This window comes from Xyrauchen texanus, chromosome 46 (genome assembly GCF_025860055.1).
Source record: "Xyrauchen texanus isolate HMW12.3.18 chromosome 46, RBS_HiC_50CHRs, whole genome shotgun sequence".
Taxonomy (NCBI): domain Eukaryota; kingdom Metazoa; phylum Chordata; class Actinopteri; order Cypriniformes; family Catostomidae; genus Xyrauchen; species Xyrauchen texanus.
In genome coordinates, this window is record NC_068321.1 from 512,971 (window position 1) to 532,806 (window position 19,836).

Below are 19,836 nucleotides of genomic sequence, written 5' to 3' on the forward strand. Positions count from 1 at the left end.
AGCATATACGTATTTTAAGCGCATTTGGAGATTTAATTAGCATCTTGCAGTTTCCATCCAGCAGTTTTTATGCAATATCCCAAAATGTGCATAAAAATATGTGGATGAAAACAGCTTTTGATAATCGTCTGCCTCAATTTTCTCAACTCTGTTGGGATAAGCCAAAATCATATGCTACATTTCGTTCTGTCTTGTGGGGTTAATAGATATAATAAAGCACTTTTGCCACAGAGCGATGGCATCTCAGATCATTATATCATATTTTGCATATCTTAGCTAAGTTCACTAAATCTACAACATGTTATCAATCAGGTAGAACTATTCTTTCGACCAATAAAGATAGCTTCACTAATAATCTTCCATATCTGTCTCAAATAATCAGTAAGCCAAAACGTTGAGAAGAACTTGTAGACACAGAAAATATGGATACAGCCATCTCTAGCACTCTGTATAGTGCCGCCCCCTTTCGATTTAAGACATTTAAAGAGATCACATAATGATCACACTCATGTTGTCAAGAGAGGAGTGGAAAAAGGAGTGCAAGTCAAAGAATACAACATTTTAGGTGTTCCGCATCAAAAAGCAACAACATGAGTGATAGACCCCATACCTATTAAGCTCCTGAAAGAGGTGTTTCATCAGATCCTCTTCTTAATATTATTAACTCCTCTCCATCTTAAGAGGCTTATCCCAAGAAACTTTAAGCTGGCAGCTATTAAACCCTTTCTCAAGAAACCACAGCTTGATCCAGGAGAGGTGGCTAATTATAGACTGTTTTTAAATCTCTCATTTATATAGAAAATAATAGAAAAGGTAGTGTTCTCCCAGCTATGTTCATTTTACAGAGAAATGGCATATGTGAAGAATTTTAGGATTTAGGCCACATCATTGTGCTGTGGATTTTGCGAAAGCCAGTTTGAAGGGGGTCAAAAAGATTGTTTACAGTGAGATGACTGTATAATTGAGAAGCCACAATTTGTTCTAAAAAAGGGAAGATCAGAAATGGGACGAAAGTTGTTAAGATTGTTCAAATCCAAGTTAGTCTTCTTAGGTACTGCTGGTACAACACCAGTGCACAGGGAGTCATTTATTATACTCAAGACAGCAGGACATAAAGAGATGAAACATGATTTAAACAAACAAGTTGGAATAGGATCAACTATGAAAGGTTTAGGTATTATTTATCTGACTGCTACCACTTTGCGTAAACAATGAATTGTCAAAAAAGCTAAGGAATAGTTCACCCAAAAATAAAATATTCTGTAATCATTTACTCACCCTCATGCCATCCCAAATGTATATGACTGTCCTTTTTCAGCAGAGCACAAACAAAGATTTTTGGATATTTCAGCTTTGTGTGTCCATAAAATGTAAGTGAATGGGTGCCAAATGTTTGAAGCACAAAAAAACAAATACAGCCATCATAAAAGTAATCCATATGATTCCAGTGGAATAATGAATGTCTTCTGAAGCAAAATTCTAGGTGTATGCAAGAAATAGATACCACATTTTTGGGTGAACTACTACTTTAATATGTCAAGTCAGGGGCCTGGGTCGGAGAATCACGTGCGCCTCTACAAGCGCTACGTCTCCACGGTAACACGCGCAACAAGATACGTGGATTGGCTTTCTCAGATGCGGAGGCAAATGAGATTCGTCCTCTGCCACACAGATTGAGGCGAGTCACTACGCCACCATGAGGATTTAGCACGCATTAGGAATTGGGCATGCCAAAATTTGGGGAGATAAAGTCTGTCAAGTTTATGCGCTATACATCTTTTCACAGAAGTTTTCAGAAAATTATGCTTTAACAGAAAATTAAGCTGTAATATTTATAAATGTCTTAGTCACCATTGTGTGGTTTGATAAAAATGTGATTGTGGCAAGGAACACAAAACCAACGGTAACCAACTTTATATTTCTTTAAAGCCAAACAAAGTTTCCCAATTCTCTAAGTTAGCAGAGTTTATCAATGATATTGTAAATTGGATGGCTACAAATTTTCTACTCAATTCTGACAAAACAGAGGTACTAATTATTGTACCAAAAACCAAAAAAAAAATAAAAGGCCCAAATATACTTCATACGAAATCAAACATGAACAGGTGTGACGTAATTTAGAACAAAATCTGGCCAAAAAGACTGTTTTTACGTTCGTTTCGGTGGTTCGTATCAGCTCACCTGGGTGAACATTTAGGATAACTTAGTGACTGCTTAACACCTTACTGCCATTGGTCCACATCATCGGTAGGTGGGACATAGAGCTCCACCTACACTGAAGCCGACAGGTCATTCTGTTTATGTTGTTCAGTCAGTCAAAATCAGTCAACAAAAACACATCGCCGTGTAGAGTTATTAGCGAGCTTGTGCACATGTACCTACATCTGTAGGAACATTCATGTAGAGACATTTTCTAAGACAATGTCATGCGATTTTTTTTTTTTTACTTTTTTTTTAATTAATCTCCAAAAGTAATCAAATCTACTCAAATAATCTCAAGTGCCCATTCACTAATGTGCCATCTGCAGTGAAAGCCATTTACACATCTGCCAAAAGTAAGCCTATCATTATTCTTTTGCCTTTTTTTCTGCACATGAACAATTGTATACAATGATCTTTAAATGAATTACAATGATAATAAAATTACAATAACAGAGTGTAACAGGCACATATTATGGCTGCATGTTTATTGTTATTAGCACATTAGCACAATGAATTCAAAATGTAAACAAGACAAATTATACATTTAATAAGTAATTCAATTAATATCATAAATGTGTGAAAACTAGTTGATTATGGCTTAAACTAACACCTTCTAGTCGACTAGGAAAATCTTTGGTCGAGGGCAGCCCTACAACTATCACATTGACATAAGTATTCAGAACCTTAACTCAACACTTAGTTGAAGCACCTTTGGCAGCGATTACAGCCTCAAGTTTTTTTTTCAAGGATTTTCTGCCATTCTTGTCTGCAGATTATCTCAGGCTCTGTCAGGTTGGATGGGGATTGTCAGTGGACAGCAATTTTTTAGGTCTTTTCAGAGATGTTCGATTGGGTTAAAGTTCGGGCTCTGGCTGGGCCACTCAAGGACATTCAGAGAGTTGTCCCTAAGCCACTCTTGCATTGTCTTGGTTGTGCGCTTAGAGTCATTGTCCTGTTGGAAGGTGAACCTTCGGCAGAGTAGGCCCTGAGCACTCTGGACCAGATTTTCATTAAGGATATCTCTGTATTTTGCTGTGTTCAGTTTCCTTCAACCCTGATCCCTGCTGCTGAAAACCCCCCCCTGACTGACAGAGACACAGACTGATGCTGAGGCAATTGTCATTAGATTCTGTGTCTTTGCCTCGGACAGACGACTTCTCGTGGCAGTGTAATTTGGTTCTGGAGGCTGAACCCAGCGTCAAGCACCGCATCGCCCTCCACATGACAAGAGTTGCAGAAAGTGTCACAGAGGGGCGATTTAACGAGTTTGCCAATGTAAAAAAGCAGGAGGTGTGCACAATAAACATTGAAAACATGTATTTGGAAGAGAGACAAAAAGCTTGCAGTTGCTTTGATTGCAGAAAGTAATAAAAGGACTAGTTTATGTTTAGGTCTAAGCATTTTGTTCAATAACTGGGGTCTCTAATATTCGTAAACGATAAGGTAATATTTAATTAAAAGAAATTATGAGACATTCAATGTCTCTCCACAAATTTGGACAGTTTTTAAATATTTATTGTTGCTTAGTACTCTCAAAGACATTATTGGTGAAGCAAAAATGTGTGTGAAAAACTTTACACGTATAAATATCAGTCACTTTTGCACATGAATCATTGCTCTTTACAATCACAAAAGTAACTGATTATGGTTTCAAAATGGCAAAATTCTCTGAAAGGTGAGGAGTTTTGTTCCCTGAAATTATAATCTATTTTTTTCATGCATTAATTTATTTTGTGGAATTTGATAATTCCTCATCCAACCCTACCAATACCCCTGTTCACAATTCAATCACTGGCAACTGTTTGAAACAAAACAAGTCTGAACATTTACTAGTCAGTGGCTATTATTGTCAAAAATGGGTTGCATATTCTCTCATTGTAGAGGGCTGCATGGAAAGACTTTCATCTCTCAAAAGAACTAAATAGTTTCTACAGAAATGCTTTTCTTTTTGGAGATTTTTTAAAAACAAAATTTGACTTGAAGTGTAAAGTGACTTCAGCAACTGAAAAATATTGTATTCTGATTTCCAAACTGTGAACTTAAAATAGCACATTAGAATGATTTTTTAGGATTAGGCGACACAGTGTTTTTGTAGTAGAAAATAGGGCTTTGCCATCAAGAGTAAATATGCCCATGTCCAGCATGACAACAAAGTGCCTTATATACATAATTATGAGTGATTATGTGTTTACTTTTACTAAAAATTGTCTCCAAAATCTTTGTCGACATCCGTAAAAATAAAAATAATCCATAAAGTTAATAGTGTATTTGTATGTTTTTCTCAAGGTGTAAGGTTTGGAAAAATCTGTAGTTGTTATAATTAGCATCATAAACAACAGGGGACTAATATATGTCCTCATTTAGACAGCTAAATAAATATTTGTGGTAAAACCGTATCTGTCATTCAATTTCATTATTAAGGCCACTGAGTCACAGCAGAATACATAGCAACATTAATATGGGTTTGTCTGTAGAACGAGGGGTTAAAACCATATAGAGAACAGTGTGTGAGTGTGTTTGAGTGTGAGACTCACTCTTTAGTTACGAGTCCTCTTGGGCCAGTGGCTTTTGCCAGATGAGGATCCAAACCATGCGAGTCCAAAATGTGTCTCGCAGCAGGACTCAACCGTAACCTGTGCAAAATCATGTATGAACACATCCAGAGATTACATTTTCAATAATTGTTTATGATACAGTGATCTTTTGTCATGTATGACTGTCCACAGAAGTGAGAACACACAAAATAAACAGCATACCATTCTTAAGCTCTGTACAGCCAATACTGTAATATAACCTGATTATCCCATTATGAGGATACCTCTACACGCGCTCATTTTTACTGCTGCCCTCAGTTTCCCTGTGACTTGTGACTAAAGTGTCTAAATAAGCTTTTGGGGCTGCTATATTACCTATAAAAACATTCACAACCAACATACATGATTTAACAGTGTTTATGGTTGCAGATACTGACGGTTTGAGAGCCGCAGCTGCATGTGGAGGCATTGGGGCAACAGGAGGGGCAGGGTCAGCAGCAGTGGGTGGGCCTGCAATGGCTGGGGCTGGCTCGAAGGCTGGGATCTCCACCTTCTTCCAGTCTTCGCTTTCACCAACCATCAGGGCGATGAGGGTTCCCAAACGCACCCCACGGCTGCCCTCCTGCATCTGAAACACACACAGGAAGTTCTTGTTTAGCATTTAACACGCACAGGGTACAATAGGATAAAGACACTGTCCTTAAAACCTGCCCTTAATATGACACACTGGTGCCAACGTCACTCCCCATCCATTTGACAAACAAGGGGGAAGCTCAAGCTGATATCTATCAGACTCTGGAGACTAGCTAGCCCTTGAAATGAAGACAGATTTGTACTGTGCCCGCAATATTTTGTATTTTTATTTCCCATACCTGTAATGAGCAGGATACACAAGTTAGCAAGTTCGGTGATAATATACTTCATCACGTCGTCGTTTTGGCAGATGCCGTCGATCTGACGTCGCACATTTCATTTACTGACGTACTGACGATTCTCCATTCTCTGTTGATGTAAACTGGTAGCTAGATTTTTTCTCTCTCCCCTTTTCTCCCCATTTTGCAATGCCCAGTTCCCAATGCGCTCCAAGTCCTCATGGTGGCGTAGCGACTCGCCTCAATCCAGGTGGCGGAGGACGAGTCTCAGTTACCTCCACGTCAATCCACGCATCTTATCACATGGCATGTTGAGCGCGTTACTACAGAGATGTAGCGTGTGTGAAGGCCCATGCTATTCTCCGGAGCATCCACGCACAACTCACCACGTGCCCCACCAAGAGCGAGAACCACACAGAATAGAGACCACGTGGATGTTACCCCTTGTGACTCTACCCTCCCTAGAAATCAGGCCAATTTCATTGCTTAGGGGACCTGGCTGGAGTCACTCGGCACACCCTGGATTCGAACTCGCGACTCCAGGGTTAGCAATCAGCGTCAATACTCACTCAACACTCGTCAATCCCCAGTTAAACTTCTTTGGCTCAAGGGTAATTGGCAGGCCAAAGGTGCTTGGCTGTTAGCCCCAAGGAGGCACGATAAACTCCGGAAGTGACAGTGGGAACGCCACTGGCCCTAGCTTGCCATCATTTGGCCTGATAGTGGAAACACGGCTACTGACTGATCAAATCACAATGGAGATTAATTTGTTTATAGAATACTTGAGATGTTGTGAAATGCCAAATGTGATTGAAATTAACAAAAAATGGTAAACTCTATTCTGAAGTGGTTATTTTAAGTATTAACATTTTACTCTGAATAATCATCTCGCTGTCTCAAAAGTATTTGCAAAATTTGACAAATTTCAACTATTGTCCATACATTTTTTATTTATTTATTTTCACACAATTGATGTTGCTCCATCGATATTCAATAAAATGATTCAAAAAATAAAGAGACATGATACATTTTGTGACCAGAAAAAAGCACATTTTCCTTAAGCCCCGCTGTACTCTAACACAGAAGATCGAACATCTAATGTTGAATGATTTTTACACACATCATTTGATGAACAGTTACAGTTGCTGCATTTCAAATCACATAATTATAATGCTGTTTAGAATTTTGTTGCCATTTCAACAGTGTTTGATTTAGTCAATTGTGTTAAAAAATATATAAAACAGAAAAAAAAACATTGCATAAAACATTTGTATTTGTTATGTGCCACTGGCCCCCAGGTAATTTGCATTTGAGACCCCTGGGTCCAGTTGTAAAAAAACACAGTCATTTATTAAACATTCACCGCACAGAACAATTTAACCTCTGTCACACAAACTTACAAGTATTTTGGCGAGGATGCCATCATCATTGGACTCCAAGACGACCACTGCTTTATCTGTCTCTATCTCACAGAGAGCATCACCAGCGGCAACATCATCACCTGTTGAAAACACAACACAAGTGTTTCTAAGACCATCATTTCACCTGTCATTCTGCACATATTTCTCTAAAGCTGGTCCACTGTCATGTGACTTCATACAGCAAAACTTCGGAATTATCCAAAACATATATCTGCGGTCTAGAACAGATGTGCACTCAATCCTGCATCACCTGAATGAGAACCACAGCACAACAAGAACTTAACCATAGAGCAGGACAGCGGTTAAGAGTGTGTTATTTGTTTTTCAGCATCAGGAAAGCAGTCAAGGAGAAATAACTGACAGAAAACATCAGCAGAGAAGTCACAAGACAAAAAATTGCTCCAAAACGAGATTTACGGTCATGGCCGGAATCCAAACAAACAATCAAACAGTGTTCCGTTTGGGTGATGATCCGATCTGCTTGTGTGAACAGGGCCAGTGATCTCATCACATGTGGTCAGCCAAGACGCACAGCAAACGAAATATTTTTGTCTTGTTTTCCTGTAAAATTATCGAAACATTCTTAAAACATGATTTATTTACTTGTCAAGCAAAACATGACACGATAAAGTCTTGTTTTAAGATAAATCTGACAAAACTTGAGACTCCAAACAAGAAAATAAATTGTCAGTGGGGTAAGCAAAATAAACTTGATTTCTCTTTTAATGAATTGGATTAGATTTCTCTCAAAACATGACTTCAAATCTTACGCCAGTTTGCTCGTCAAGTAAATAAATCACGTTTTAAGAATGTTTAGATACTTTTACTGGAAAACAAGACAAGAATTCTCATTTTTGCAGTGCATTCCTGTTTCCACCTGGTGTATATGCGTCTCAAACGTGTTTCCTGTTGCCTTGTGTTTAGATTTCGAGGGGAGGGTCTCTGATTTCATGATGACACACACATCAATCACTATGTCAGTGTGTTACTGCATGATAATAAACTGCAAAAAAAATTACAAAAAATGCTGTGCCGTTTCTCCCAGATGCAGCTGAAATTAGATCGGAGCACAAACGCAACCTTTCAAGCAGATTTCTTTGTTATTTTTGTATTAACCTGTGCTTGTATGTATTGCTTTTTCAAATGTTCTGATCGGACGGTTATTTCCTTTAAAAGCTGCAGGCCAAGTTTAAACTCCTGTTTTAGCGCAAGGGTTGATTGACAGGTAAGAGGAGGTGCTTCGCTGCTGTCTGAGGTGCATTCAGGACGGATTGCGTTTCACACATCAAATGCGATGTGGTCACATTTGTTTTTGACTACCTCCGTATGTGGTATCAGTGATGCAATCACAAACGCCCTGACCAATAACATATCCTAATACCAGGTGGAAACGGGGCCAAGATGTTATTTATAATTGAGCCTCCTCCCCTTAAATAAATCCAAATAACAACTCCATCAATTCACAATATTTGAACATCACACCTGACTATTATTAAATGAGGCAGTCAATACATCATCTTTATATCACTGGCATGTTTTAAAAACATACATTTAAGTTCAGCAAATTTTCATTGGTCAACATGGACCTTCTCTATCCAATCAGAAATGTGGCCCCTCCCACTCAGGAACATATTAAACACTGCTTCCTAACAGCATGCCTCCCCTACTAGCTGCAACAGAAGGAACGGTGAGACAAACAAGATGTCAAAAGAAGCATTAAACATTAAACTTGATCAATGTTTTTCATGTACTTGATATTTAATGTTTATGGAATAATATGAATAAAGAGAAAACTGAATGGATGTCTGGCATGTGTCAAGCCCCACAAGGCCCCCAGGCCAGATGGCCTATGAGGCGGTGTTTTAAAGGTGTGCGCCAGTGAACCGACAGGAGTTTAAACGAGACCTTTTTACTTCTTATGGAATACTCACGCCGTGCCTCTTATATGGAAGGTGTCTCTTGAAAAAACTAAAATCAAGAAGTTTAAAAGATTCTCGCCCTGTCTCGCCTTTAACACAGATTTTGGCTAAATGAATGGAAAGGGTAATTAGTCAGCATTTTACTTCACATATTTCTGAGCAACTCTATCCATTACAACCTGCCTAGAAGTCTCACAGAGGGAAAGAGGTCACTACACTTACTATGGTGGATACAATTGCTAGTGGCAGCCATATCACCCTGCAGCTCTTGCCTGGTTGCCCACTATAGCTAAGCAGGGTTGAGCCTGGCCAGTACCTGGATGGGAGACCTCCTGGGGAAAACCAAGGTTGCTGCTGGAAGTGGTATTCGGGAGGCCAGCAGGGGGTGCTCACCCTACAGACCGTGTGGGTCCTAATGCCCCAGTGTAGTGACGCGGACACTATACTGTAAAAAAAAGCACTGTCTTTCGGATGAGACGTTAAACCGAGGTCCTGACTCTCTGTGGTCATTAAAAATCCCAGGGCACTTCTCGTAAAGAGTAGGGGTGTAACCCCGGTGTTCTAGCCAAATTCCCCCCATTGGCCCCTATCTATCATGGCCTCCTAATAATCTCCATCCCTCAATTGGCTACACCAATCTACCATCTCCTCTCTGCCAATAGCTGGTGTGTGGTGGGCGTTCTGGTGCACTATGGCTGCCGTCACATCATCCAGGTGGATGCTGCACACTGGTGGTGGTTGAGGAGATTCCCCCTAAAGCACTCTGAGTGCCTAGAAAAGCGCTATATAAATGCAAGGAATTATTATTATTAGTCATTAACAACAGAAAATGGAAGTTTTAATGAACTCAAATCAACTTAAACACAAAAACACACAGCAGTCGCATGTGGCTCTCTCTCTCTCCGCTCGTCTTTATCCCCCTCCTGTCTGATTAGCACGATACAGGGCAGAGCGTGTGTCCTCATGGCCCGTCTCGGCCTCCTCCTCTTCACACATTCATTTCAGCTTATAAACAGCACTTTAACTGACAATCCGCCAGCCATTTTATAAATAGCAGAAAATAAAATTGCAGAATGATGTCGCAATTTTCCAGCACTCATCATCATCCCATCATTTTATCATTTTAAAGGTTGTAGTCATGCCAACTTGAAAAACACTAATAATCAGGAGTATTCTTTTTGTTTTTACATACACATGAGTGATGCAGTAATGTAATGAGAGTTCAAGGATTGTTCAGGCTTCAATACAAGTTAAGCTCTATTGACAGCATGTGACATTGCTGATTATACAATCATTTTTTTTTTCTTGTTTTAATGGTCAATATCTGCACAAATGCTGTTGAAAGAGATTAACCTGTATTGAACAAAACCTTCCTTTAAGAATAAAATAAAACTTTTCACCTTCTTTCTTGAGCCATTTAATGATGTTTCCCTCCTCCATTGTGGGTGACAGTGCTGGCATCAGAACATTCTGAGGAACCACACCTAAAAACATCATCATAGTGTAAATAAAACAGATCTAAATTAAATGATTAATCTCTCCATTGGGCATAAACATGCAAGTACAGCCATAATGTGGTCACATGGGGTATGACTACTACATTCAAAGTGCAGCTGAATGAGGCCCAAATCTGATTTTTGTCACTCATGTGACACAGATTTGTTAAATGGATGACCGTATGAACAGACAAGTGCATTCAATCTCAAATTTTCATATCTGATCTTGACCATTTTCTTTTTTTTTTTTTTTTTTATTATTTTTTTATTTTGCAAGGACAAAGAAAAACAGAGACAAACAACCTGGACCCTGGTTTTCCATCCAAGTCCATCCAAATATTAACCAATACTAAACAATATCCTCTATGAAATAGGGGAGAGAAAAAAAAAAAAAAAAAAAAACACACCACAATACACATTCCCCTTCACTTTATACCTACAACAGTCTTTTCTTATGCATCAAATGCATCAAACTTATGAATTTTGTCCCTACTATAATAAACTCTGGTCATTAATTTATATTGAATCAATCTAAGATTTTCGTTAGTTGTGACTTTATATGTTAGATTTAAACACTCCTTCCATTTTGTTTTGGCATTGAAGTCCTTTATACAGGTGAAACTCGAAAAATTAGAATATCGTGCAAAACTTCATTAATTTCAGTAATTCAACTTAAAAGGTGAAACTAATATATTATATAGACTCATTATCCAAAAGTACCAAAACCTGGTTCAATGACCATGGTATTACTGTGCTTGATTGGCCAGCAAACTCGCCTGACCTGAACCCCATAGAGAATTTATGGGGCATTGCCAAGAGAAAGATGAGAGACATGAGACCAAACAATGCAGAAGAGCTGAAGGCCGCTATTGAAGTATCTTGGTCTTCCAAAACACCTCAGCAGTGCCACAGGCTGATAGCATTCATGCCACGGCGTTGAGGCAGTAATTAATGCAAAAGGGGCCCAAACCAAGTACTGAGTACATATGCATGATTATACTTTTCAGAGGGCCGACATTTCTGTATTTAAAATCCTTTTTTTATTGATTTCATGTAATATTCTAATTTTCTGAGATTCTGAATTTGGGGTTTTCATAAGCTGTAAGCCATAATCATCAAAATTATATCAAATAAAGGCTTGAAATATCTTACTTTGCTTGTAATGAGTCTATATAATATATTAGTTTCACCTTTTAAGTTGAATTACTGAAATTAATGAACTTCTGCACGATATTCTAATTTTTCGAGTTTCACCTGTATATGTTTCAGGGTGGAAAATAACGGGGTGGAAAGTCAGTGAATAAATTAGCCACTATGATCTATGAATGTATCTAGCAAACATATTTAAAACTTATAGTAATTATTTCATTTCTGTTAACATAAATATATTGACATTATAAAATGACGTATTTTTCCCATGACTTGATATCTTCCCATAGCAGGGTGGACATGTTATGCTTCAGCACATTTGACTAACACCGCAAAATAAAGGAAACATAAATAAAACAAGGGTTACTAACTTTAAATACATTGGCTGATGTCCACCTCCAAAAGATTTCAGTCTTTAACATATATCTTCAATCAAAGGTCATAGTATCATGACATAACAGGGTGGACAATAAAAACAAAAAAAAACTGAAACGCAATTGAAATCCAATTCTGTTGGTCCTCTGCGTGCCGCCAAAACAGCGCCAACCCACTGAGGCAGGGACACTGCAAGACCCCTGAAGGTGTCCTGTGGCATAATAATTTGGACATTGTCGCTCAGGTCTTTACTCCTGCCCATTTGTCCTGCATTCAACAAGTTGACTACGAGAAATGATCTAATCTACACAGACCTTGACATGTGGCCTTGTTAGGAGAACGTTACTCGCTTCACCTGTGAGTGCTCGTAATGTTGTGGCTCATCACACACACACACACACACTACACATATATATATATATACATAAATATTTGGGGTGTAACGGTTACAAATTCTCACTGTTCAGTGTGGATGACAGTATTAGGGTGATGGTTTCTGTATGGTTCAGTATTCATTTTTTTGTAATTAACATTTATTTTTGTATTAAATCTTATAATAACAAGAAAAACAAACACACACACACACACACACACACACACACACACACACTATATATACACATTAACATATACATATACTCAACATTTACATCGGCTGTGTCTCGTTTGGAAGGCTGCATTCTCCAGAGGTCACATTTGTCGACCGCATAAGTCATCGAGGCTGTCTCGTTTCAGAAAAGAGAGTAGGACACTTTGAATGTGGCCTTATTTCGTGGGAATTTGGAGGATTCATGAGGTATATCCTTCGTGGGCACTCGCAACCCACAATTCTTTGCTTCAACGGAAATGTCAAAAAAATAAAATGACGTCAATTTCCCCGTAAATATGATGTACAAGCGGAAGTAATGTTAATTCCCAAGTTGAAGTACCTCAGTAGATGGGTGCGGAGTATATAATAATTTTAATATATAATTCAAATAAAGTATTAGACTAAAACTACACCTGTAAAAATCAATTTTCTTATCCCTTTCATCTTTATAACTATCCTAAAATTTACCTCATACATTCCCTTCGAAAGGGAATTTGTTCCCTTCTCACTCAAAGCGCTTGCGCTTGTTAAAGAGTGGCATGCTGTTATAACCATGATACGTTCCGTTTGTCCTACGTTTGTTTAAAGGAGGACGCTCGGTATACTGCAGCCTTCAAAAGACGCATCCTACCTAGCACACAGCCTTCGAAACGAGACACAGCCGTCATCGTTGAGTCAAGTTAAGAGTGATGCTAAAGACATTTGAAATCCGAATTGAGCAGACAGAGTGTCCGGACTGAGATGCATCTGAAAAAATCTGATTTCAAACACATTTGAAACCACCTTCCAATGTGGTTTGCATCAGAATCAGAAAAATTTAAACCAGATTTCATGTGTTTTTTTGCTGTCCAAACTGTCAAAAACCCATCTGGATACAATCTGGATATGCAAAAAATCTGATTTTTAGTGGCAGTCTGAACAAGGCCTAAATCACTCCTTCCCAATGACACCTCCTTATAAGCCGCTACCCTCCCCATCTCCGTGCACCACTACGGATATGGAGGCACGCAAGCTGACCTCCAAATCCTCAAAATAACCTGCCTGGCTATCATCACAGAGGTCAGAATCTAGTTCTCTATATGGCCATTCCCCACATCGATGACCGCCCCACTGCCCAGAAAGCAAAATCTAGGGCAAAACTAAATTTGAGTGACAGCCACATTAAATTCTGAACCAGACCAGAATTTCTGGATCTCAACACATGGGCCATGTCTCCATCCTCTGTTTGGCATCTCCAGCAGGTGGGTGTGTATGTAAGACCAAGAAGCTAAAGTAACTTAATCTAACCAATAAATGTACTCTTGAACCCATACATTTCCAAAATCTTAAAAAGATAATCCCATTCTACCATATTAAACACCTTTTTGGCATCAAGTGAGATGGCAGTGGCCGGACTACTGACACATGATATTGATGAAATGCCTAATGTTATCAGAAGAGCTATGGCCCTGAATAAACCCCACCTGCTGTATATGTATAAGAGATGTCATAACCTTACTTAATCAGTTAGCCAAACTTTTTAACAAAATGTTTACATCTAGCTGGATCAGGGAACTTGGACGGTAACTTTTCTCTCACTTGGATCCTATTTAAGAATCAGACTGATCTGGGCTTGTGTCATGGTTGGGGGAAGCTTTCCATTCTTTAATGATTTAGTATAAATAAATAAAAAAGTGGAGCCAGTTTTGTAGCATAATGTTAATCTGGCCCCGGAGCCTTGCCAGTAGGTAGGGACTTAATTACCTCGTCAAGCTCCTCCAAGGTTATCTCAGAATCAAGATAATTTTTTTGCTCATTCATCAGTTTAGGGAGTTCTAATGGTTCCACAAAGTTTCTAATATCCTCATCAGTAGACAAAGACGTGGAACTATAAAGATCAAGATAGAATTATTTAAAGGCATTATTAATATCAATGGCTAAGGTAAAAATGTCACCACCAGCAGATTTCACTGAGGGAATGGTAGAAAAAGACTCTCTGATTTATATTTCTAGCCAAAAGCTTCCCTGCTTTGTCACCCGACTCAAAGTATGACTGTCTTGCCCTGAATAGCCAGAACTCCACCTTCCATGACAAAACAGCTTTAAATCTATATTTCAATCGGGTCAATTCTCTGAGGCCATCAGACGACATATGGCACTTCAGCTCTGCCTCTGCACTTTTCACATTTCCTTCCAACTCACATTTCCGGATCATACAGGCATACTGTATGATCCGGCCCCTAAGAACCGCCTTAAGTCCCTCCCAAGCCACGCCCACAAAGGATACTGAGGACCAGTTGGTCTCCATATAAACATTGATTTCAGTCTTTAACATTTGTTGGAAATCAAGATTTTGCAAGAGGGATACATTAAGGTGCCAACTATATGATAAACTCACCAGGGCATGGTCTGGGCATGGTCTGAGATTAAAATGTTTCCAATTGAGCAATCAACAACAGATGAAATTAGGGATTTGTATATAAAAAAAAAAAATCTATTCTAGAATAAATCTTATGGACTGACGGAAACAAATGTAAAGTCCCTACAAGATGGGTTCAAAAGTCTCCAAATATCTGTAAGACCAAGATTTTTACACATCCTGTGAAGCGTTGTTCTAGGGGGCTTACACACATTTGCTTCACTATGATAAAGGGCTGAGTCCACCAAAAGATTAAAGTCACCTCCCAATATTGTCCCAAGACATAAACAATATGCATGTTAACATGATTTCAGTGTTTTAAAACTGCTTTCCAACCTTTTCTGTGTAACGTTATAGCCAACAACAATACAAATTCATTGCCATCACAATGTAATGTTAACAAACCCTAAAACCACCATAAACATTTTAAGATTTAAACAACTTTACAACTCAAATAATATATGAGTTTTAAAAGAAGAATTACTTTTATAAAAGTATAAGCTTCATTAACATTTGAAGAGCAAAATCTTAAAATGTATCCAAAACTTGACTGGTAACCAATTAAGGGAGGCTAGCTCAAGAAAGATGTTATCAGTTTTCTTGGCTCCTCATAGAAACCTATCTGCAGCATTTTCTACATACATGAGAAATATAATCAGTGCATAAATTATGATTCCTATGATTTTTTTTCCCCAGAGAGAAACGGTTTTGCTTTGTTAATGCTTCTCCAGTGATAGAAACTACCTTTTATAACAGGACTGGTCTGCTTGGCAAAATGTAATATTTTAAGCAAAGTTATTTACGTTGGCAGATTAAGGACCTAACAGGTTACCAAGCCCAACAATGGAAGCGGGGGACCCTAAGATAACTTTTTATATAAATAATAAAAATGTTGTTAAGCTGAAGGAAGTTATTCACCATCCAACACTTAAAATCCTCAAAATACTTCGAGATTTTCAAATCGAGTTACTGCTGTTGAATCTGACTTGAAAGTAAAGCTTGGAATTATCGTCTTAGGCTATATCTCATACCACTGCTATCAAATGACAACAGAATACGGTTTTATGAATTTAAATATTTTTAGAAGAAGGTAAATCAAGTGGTCCAATACAGGTTGCTTTACCATATTTTATTTATTTACTTGTTTATTTTTTTGAGTGATTACCTCCATGTATTGGTATTGCAAAACCACAAGTTTTTTTATTTAATTGGTTTAACCACGACGGCTATCTTTGTGTCATGGCACATGACAAATTTTGGTTATACAGCCGTTTACAGAAACCTCAACATCTCTGCTCAAGATTGTCCTAGCTCCTTGGAACTCTAGGGCAAGGTACATGTGTATATATAATCATTTTGCACAATTTTGTTCTTTAGACTTAACTTAAATCCTAATGTAATGCTCAAGATTGCTTAAAGTTCCACATTTAGGGTGAATTTTTAATGGGAAGGGTTCGAGTCTCAGTCTTAATTTTTTTAGGTGGTACCTAGACAAGTATAGTGTGCATGCATAAAATTTCAAGTTTGAGACTTCTCTTATTTTTATTTTTTTGTGTGGGTGAGAAAGTGCAATTTTTAAAATTCCCCTCACTTCAGGGTTGAATATCTCTGGGGGGGGACCAGATAGGAACCTGAAATTTTCACAGAAATAAGTCCTCTATAGTAGCATTCTGCTGCACGGCTAGTACAGCTAGGGGCTAGTAGAAATCTGGGGAAAAGCCTACTTTATTCATGCATTTTGAGAAATTAACAGATGTAATTGTGAAGAGGAAGAGGCCATGGCCGGCTCTGAGTCACCTAATCAGCAGGAGAGAAAGAGAGAGAGACACACAGATTAAAAAAAAACTTTATGTTGACTGCTCAGCCAGGTCCCAGCTTCCTCCTTTTCTGACCAATCAGAGGACTTTTGGTGCTGAAACCCAGGAAGGAGGAAGAGCATGCTGTCTGGGAAAACTCGTCGCAGCCTTCCGCCATGAGATGGAGGAGACGTTGCCATCTGCCAGTGGACGGAGGGGTCACTGCCGTCTGCCAGGAAGCGGAGGACCTGCTGCCATCTTCCGGGTCGCAGAGGAGCCGCTGCCGTCCGCCAGGGGGAGGAGTGGCTGAGGACCAGTGGACAGCATTTTCGGCGAGACAGCTTTTCCGTCTCTCTCCTCTTGCTCTCTCTCTGTCTCTCCCAGGATCCAAGGAGGTGGGGAATACCTCAGGTAGAAGGATGGCTGGAAGGGCAACACCTCTCCTCCAGGAGTACGTCTAGCCGGAGGTTTCCTCGGGCGGTGGAGTGTGATGAGAAGGAAGTGGCCGGGCCGCGAGGGTGCACGGCCGGTGCCGAGTCACCTAATCAGCCAGAGAGAGAGATAAAGGGGAGCCGAAGATGCCAGTGAGAGAGAGACACACAGAGTTATGTTTGTTGAAGTGCATTTGTAACAATGAAACTTTATTGACTGCTCAGCTGGTTCCCAGCTTCCTCCTTTCCCAACCGAACAGAGGTCTTTTACAGTTAAATAAGCATAAAAATAACAAAAATTAACAGTATTTTACATGTTTTATTAGAAGCTGTGAGATTTCCTCACTCAGTCTTTCTGAAATGTTGTGGGAGCGTCCAGTGAAAGTCAGTTCAGTAGGTGTCAGATTTCCGAGAACATTGATTATGGGAACCCGCACTTTGTCCTCAGACATTATGAATGATGATCTTGGTCCAGGTGGGAGGAAGAATTTTACAAAAACATCACAGTTTTCCACGCTGATGTCCTCAACCAATGGTGTGTCTTCAACGCATTGAGTTTCTTATCAAGAGAAACAGAGAATTCATCCCTAGGGAGAATAACAGTGATCATATCTGCTCTGTCAGTCATAACCCACTGCTGAAAGGTGATGTTATCAGGAAGTGTGCCATCTTGGTCTGAGTTTTCAAGCATCTGCAGTAAGGCCTCTATACCTGGACACTGGTCACACTTGTTGAGCATGTACTCATTACTGTTTATGTCACAGACTAGGTCCTTGTAGTCCACTTTTAGCTTTGCTAACTCAACCATCAGCCTGATGTTCTGATTGTGTGCAGACGAAGACAGTGTGAGTTCCAAATGCTCCTGCCAGGAAACACCATTTTGGCCTTTAAAATGTTTAAACTCTACATACAGTTCATTAAAATTACTTAGAACTAAACACTTCTGTTTATGAACTTTTTGAAGAACCCTGTGATAGATCATGCTTCACTGTTGCCAATATCAAAAGTAGTAATATTTTAGACCTCACTGACAAGCATAAGCTATTGTATGTCAGTCATAAACATAATTACTGTAAAATAATTTTGTTATGCTTAAATTACATCTGATTATTTCTCAAAATGCATGAATAAAGTAGGCTCTTCCCCAGATAGTAGCCCTAGCTCTGTAACCAGTGGAATCTCAAACTTAATCTCTATAGCAGAATGATACTATAGGAGGACTTATTTCTGTGAATATTTCAGGTAACTATCTGGTCCCCCACCAGAGGTCCTTGCCCCCTGGTTGAGAACCACTGCTCTTGCGATCAGTTTTTGTTCCGAGGAGCAAAGACCATCCTGAGCCGAGATATTGCGGTTTCTGTAAACAGCTGTATAAACAAAATGTTTCTTGTGCCATGACACAAAGATGGCTGTCGTGGTTAAACCAAGTGAAATAAAAATAAAAAACTGGTGGCTTTGCAATACCAATACTTGGAGGTAATCACTCAAAAAAAAATGGTAAAGCAACCAACTTTACAATTATTGGACCACTTGAGATGGACTGACCCAGCAGTCATTATTACTCTAGTTAAAACAAAACATTCATATCCATGGATTAATTAGAAAAAGTCTGGCATAAGTACATTTGTGATTTGCATACTCTAGAATGGTTTGTGCTATTTTTCTGTATGTCATAAAAAACAGTAACGAACAACATTTTGACAACATTCACAAAAATGCCATGTTATTTCAATTCTTTTAGACAATTACAGTGGTAATCTCGTGGTATTCTTCATGTACCATGGCATTTTAGGTAAATACTATATGAATTTGGAAATCATGGTGCCATCTGATACCATCGCCGTACCATGGTACCACCACAGCAGTTTTCACAGAACACATTATTCTTCACATGAGCAGTGATGATGATAAACAGTGCTAAACCGGCGAGTTGTGTTATTAATCAAGTAAATGTGAGTGTCGGCACTCTTGTGTCCTTCTGTGACAGCACTTACACACTCACCATATACTGACGGCGACTGAAATAAGTGTCTCAACCCACTTCCATTCCAGCTCGAGGTCCACTGACATTTATTCTGCGTTATTAATTTATTCTGTGTAATCAATTTATTTTGTTTCATTAATCTAAGGGCGATGAAAACGCCTTGCCGTCCGAGTCGCATGGAAGCCGCCATCATGTCCTTCCAAACGCGATGGGAGAAAGGTGCCTCTGGTTGTTCCTGGCAGGCTACTAAGCCTGGATAGGTGCAGGGTGGGGGCGGAGTTAGGGCATCTGCTTCCTCCCAGGAACAAACTGAGGCCCCTTTGTACAATCTATGCCACCCCGTCCCAGCTTCAAATTATAGAGAATCAATTTAAGCATGCAGTAAACACAATTTGATGTATTCAACTTAATACTAGCCTACGGTTTATTAATCTGTGGGTACGGATTGCAAAATTGAGTAGTTGGATTAAAAATCTGAGAGTACGGATTATAAACTGAGGGGACAATTTGCAAAACGAGGGCACGGTTTTGCGGTTATCGTTTATATTTCTTCTATGGGTACCATGCGGGGCTCCGTAGATTTTTGATAATCAGTAAAGAAAATAATAAAGTTAAGGTCTAGAATAAAAGACATGAACGTTGTGCAGCTTTACCAGCTGTTGTGACGCAT

The 19,836-nt window shown here is 39.1% G+C and overlaps 1 protein-coding gene across 1 annotated transcript in view; it reads right to left on the minus strand.

The window, feature by feature from the left end:
• pdhx (pyruvate dehydrogenase complex component X) overlaps window positions 1-19,384 on the minus strand; it is a 66,135-nt gene extending 46,751 nt beyond the window's left edge. The window contains exons 1-5 of the mRNA XM_052119179.1: window positions 19,185-19,384; window positions 10,349-10,432; window positions 7,009-7,109; window positions 5,174-5,364; window positions 4,737-4,835 (exon numbers count right to left, since the gene is read on the minus strand). Of these exons, the coding sequence (XP_051975139.1) occupies window positions 4,737-4,835; window positions 5,174-5,364; window positions 7,009-7,109; window positions 10,349-10,432; window positions 19,185-19,359 (650 nt within the window). The 5' untranslated portion in view covers window positions 19,360-19,384. The remainder of the gene's footprint in view (window positions 1-4,736; window positions 4,836-5,173; window positions 5,365-7,008; window positions 7,110-10,348; window positions 10,433-19,184) is intronic.
• Window positions 19,385-19,836: the final 452 nt, after the last annotated feature.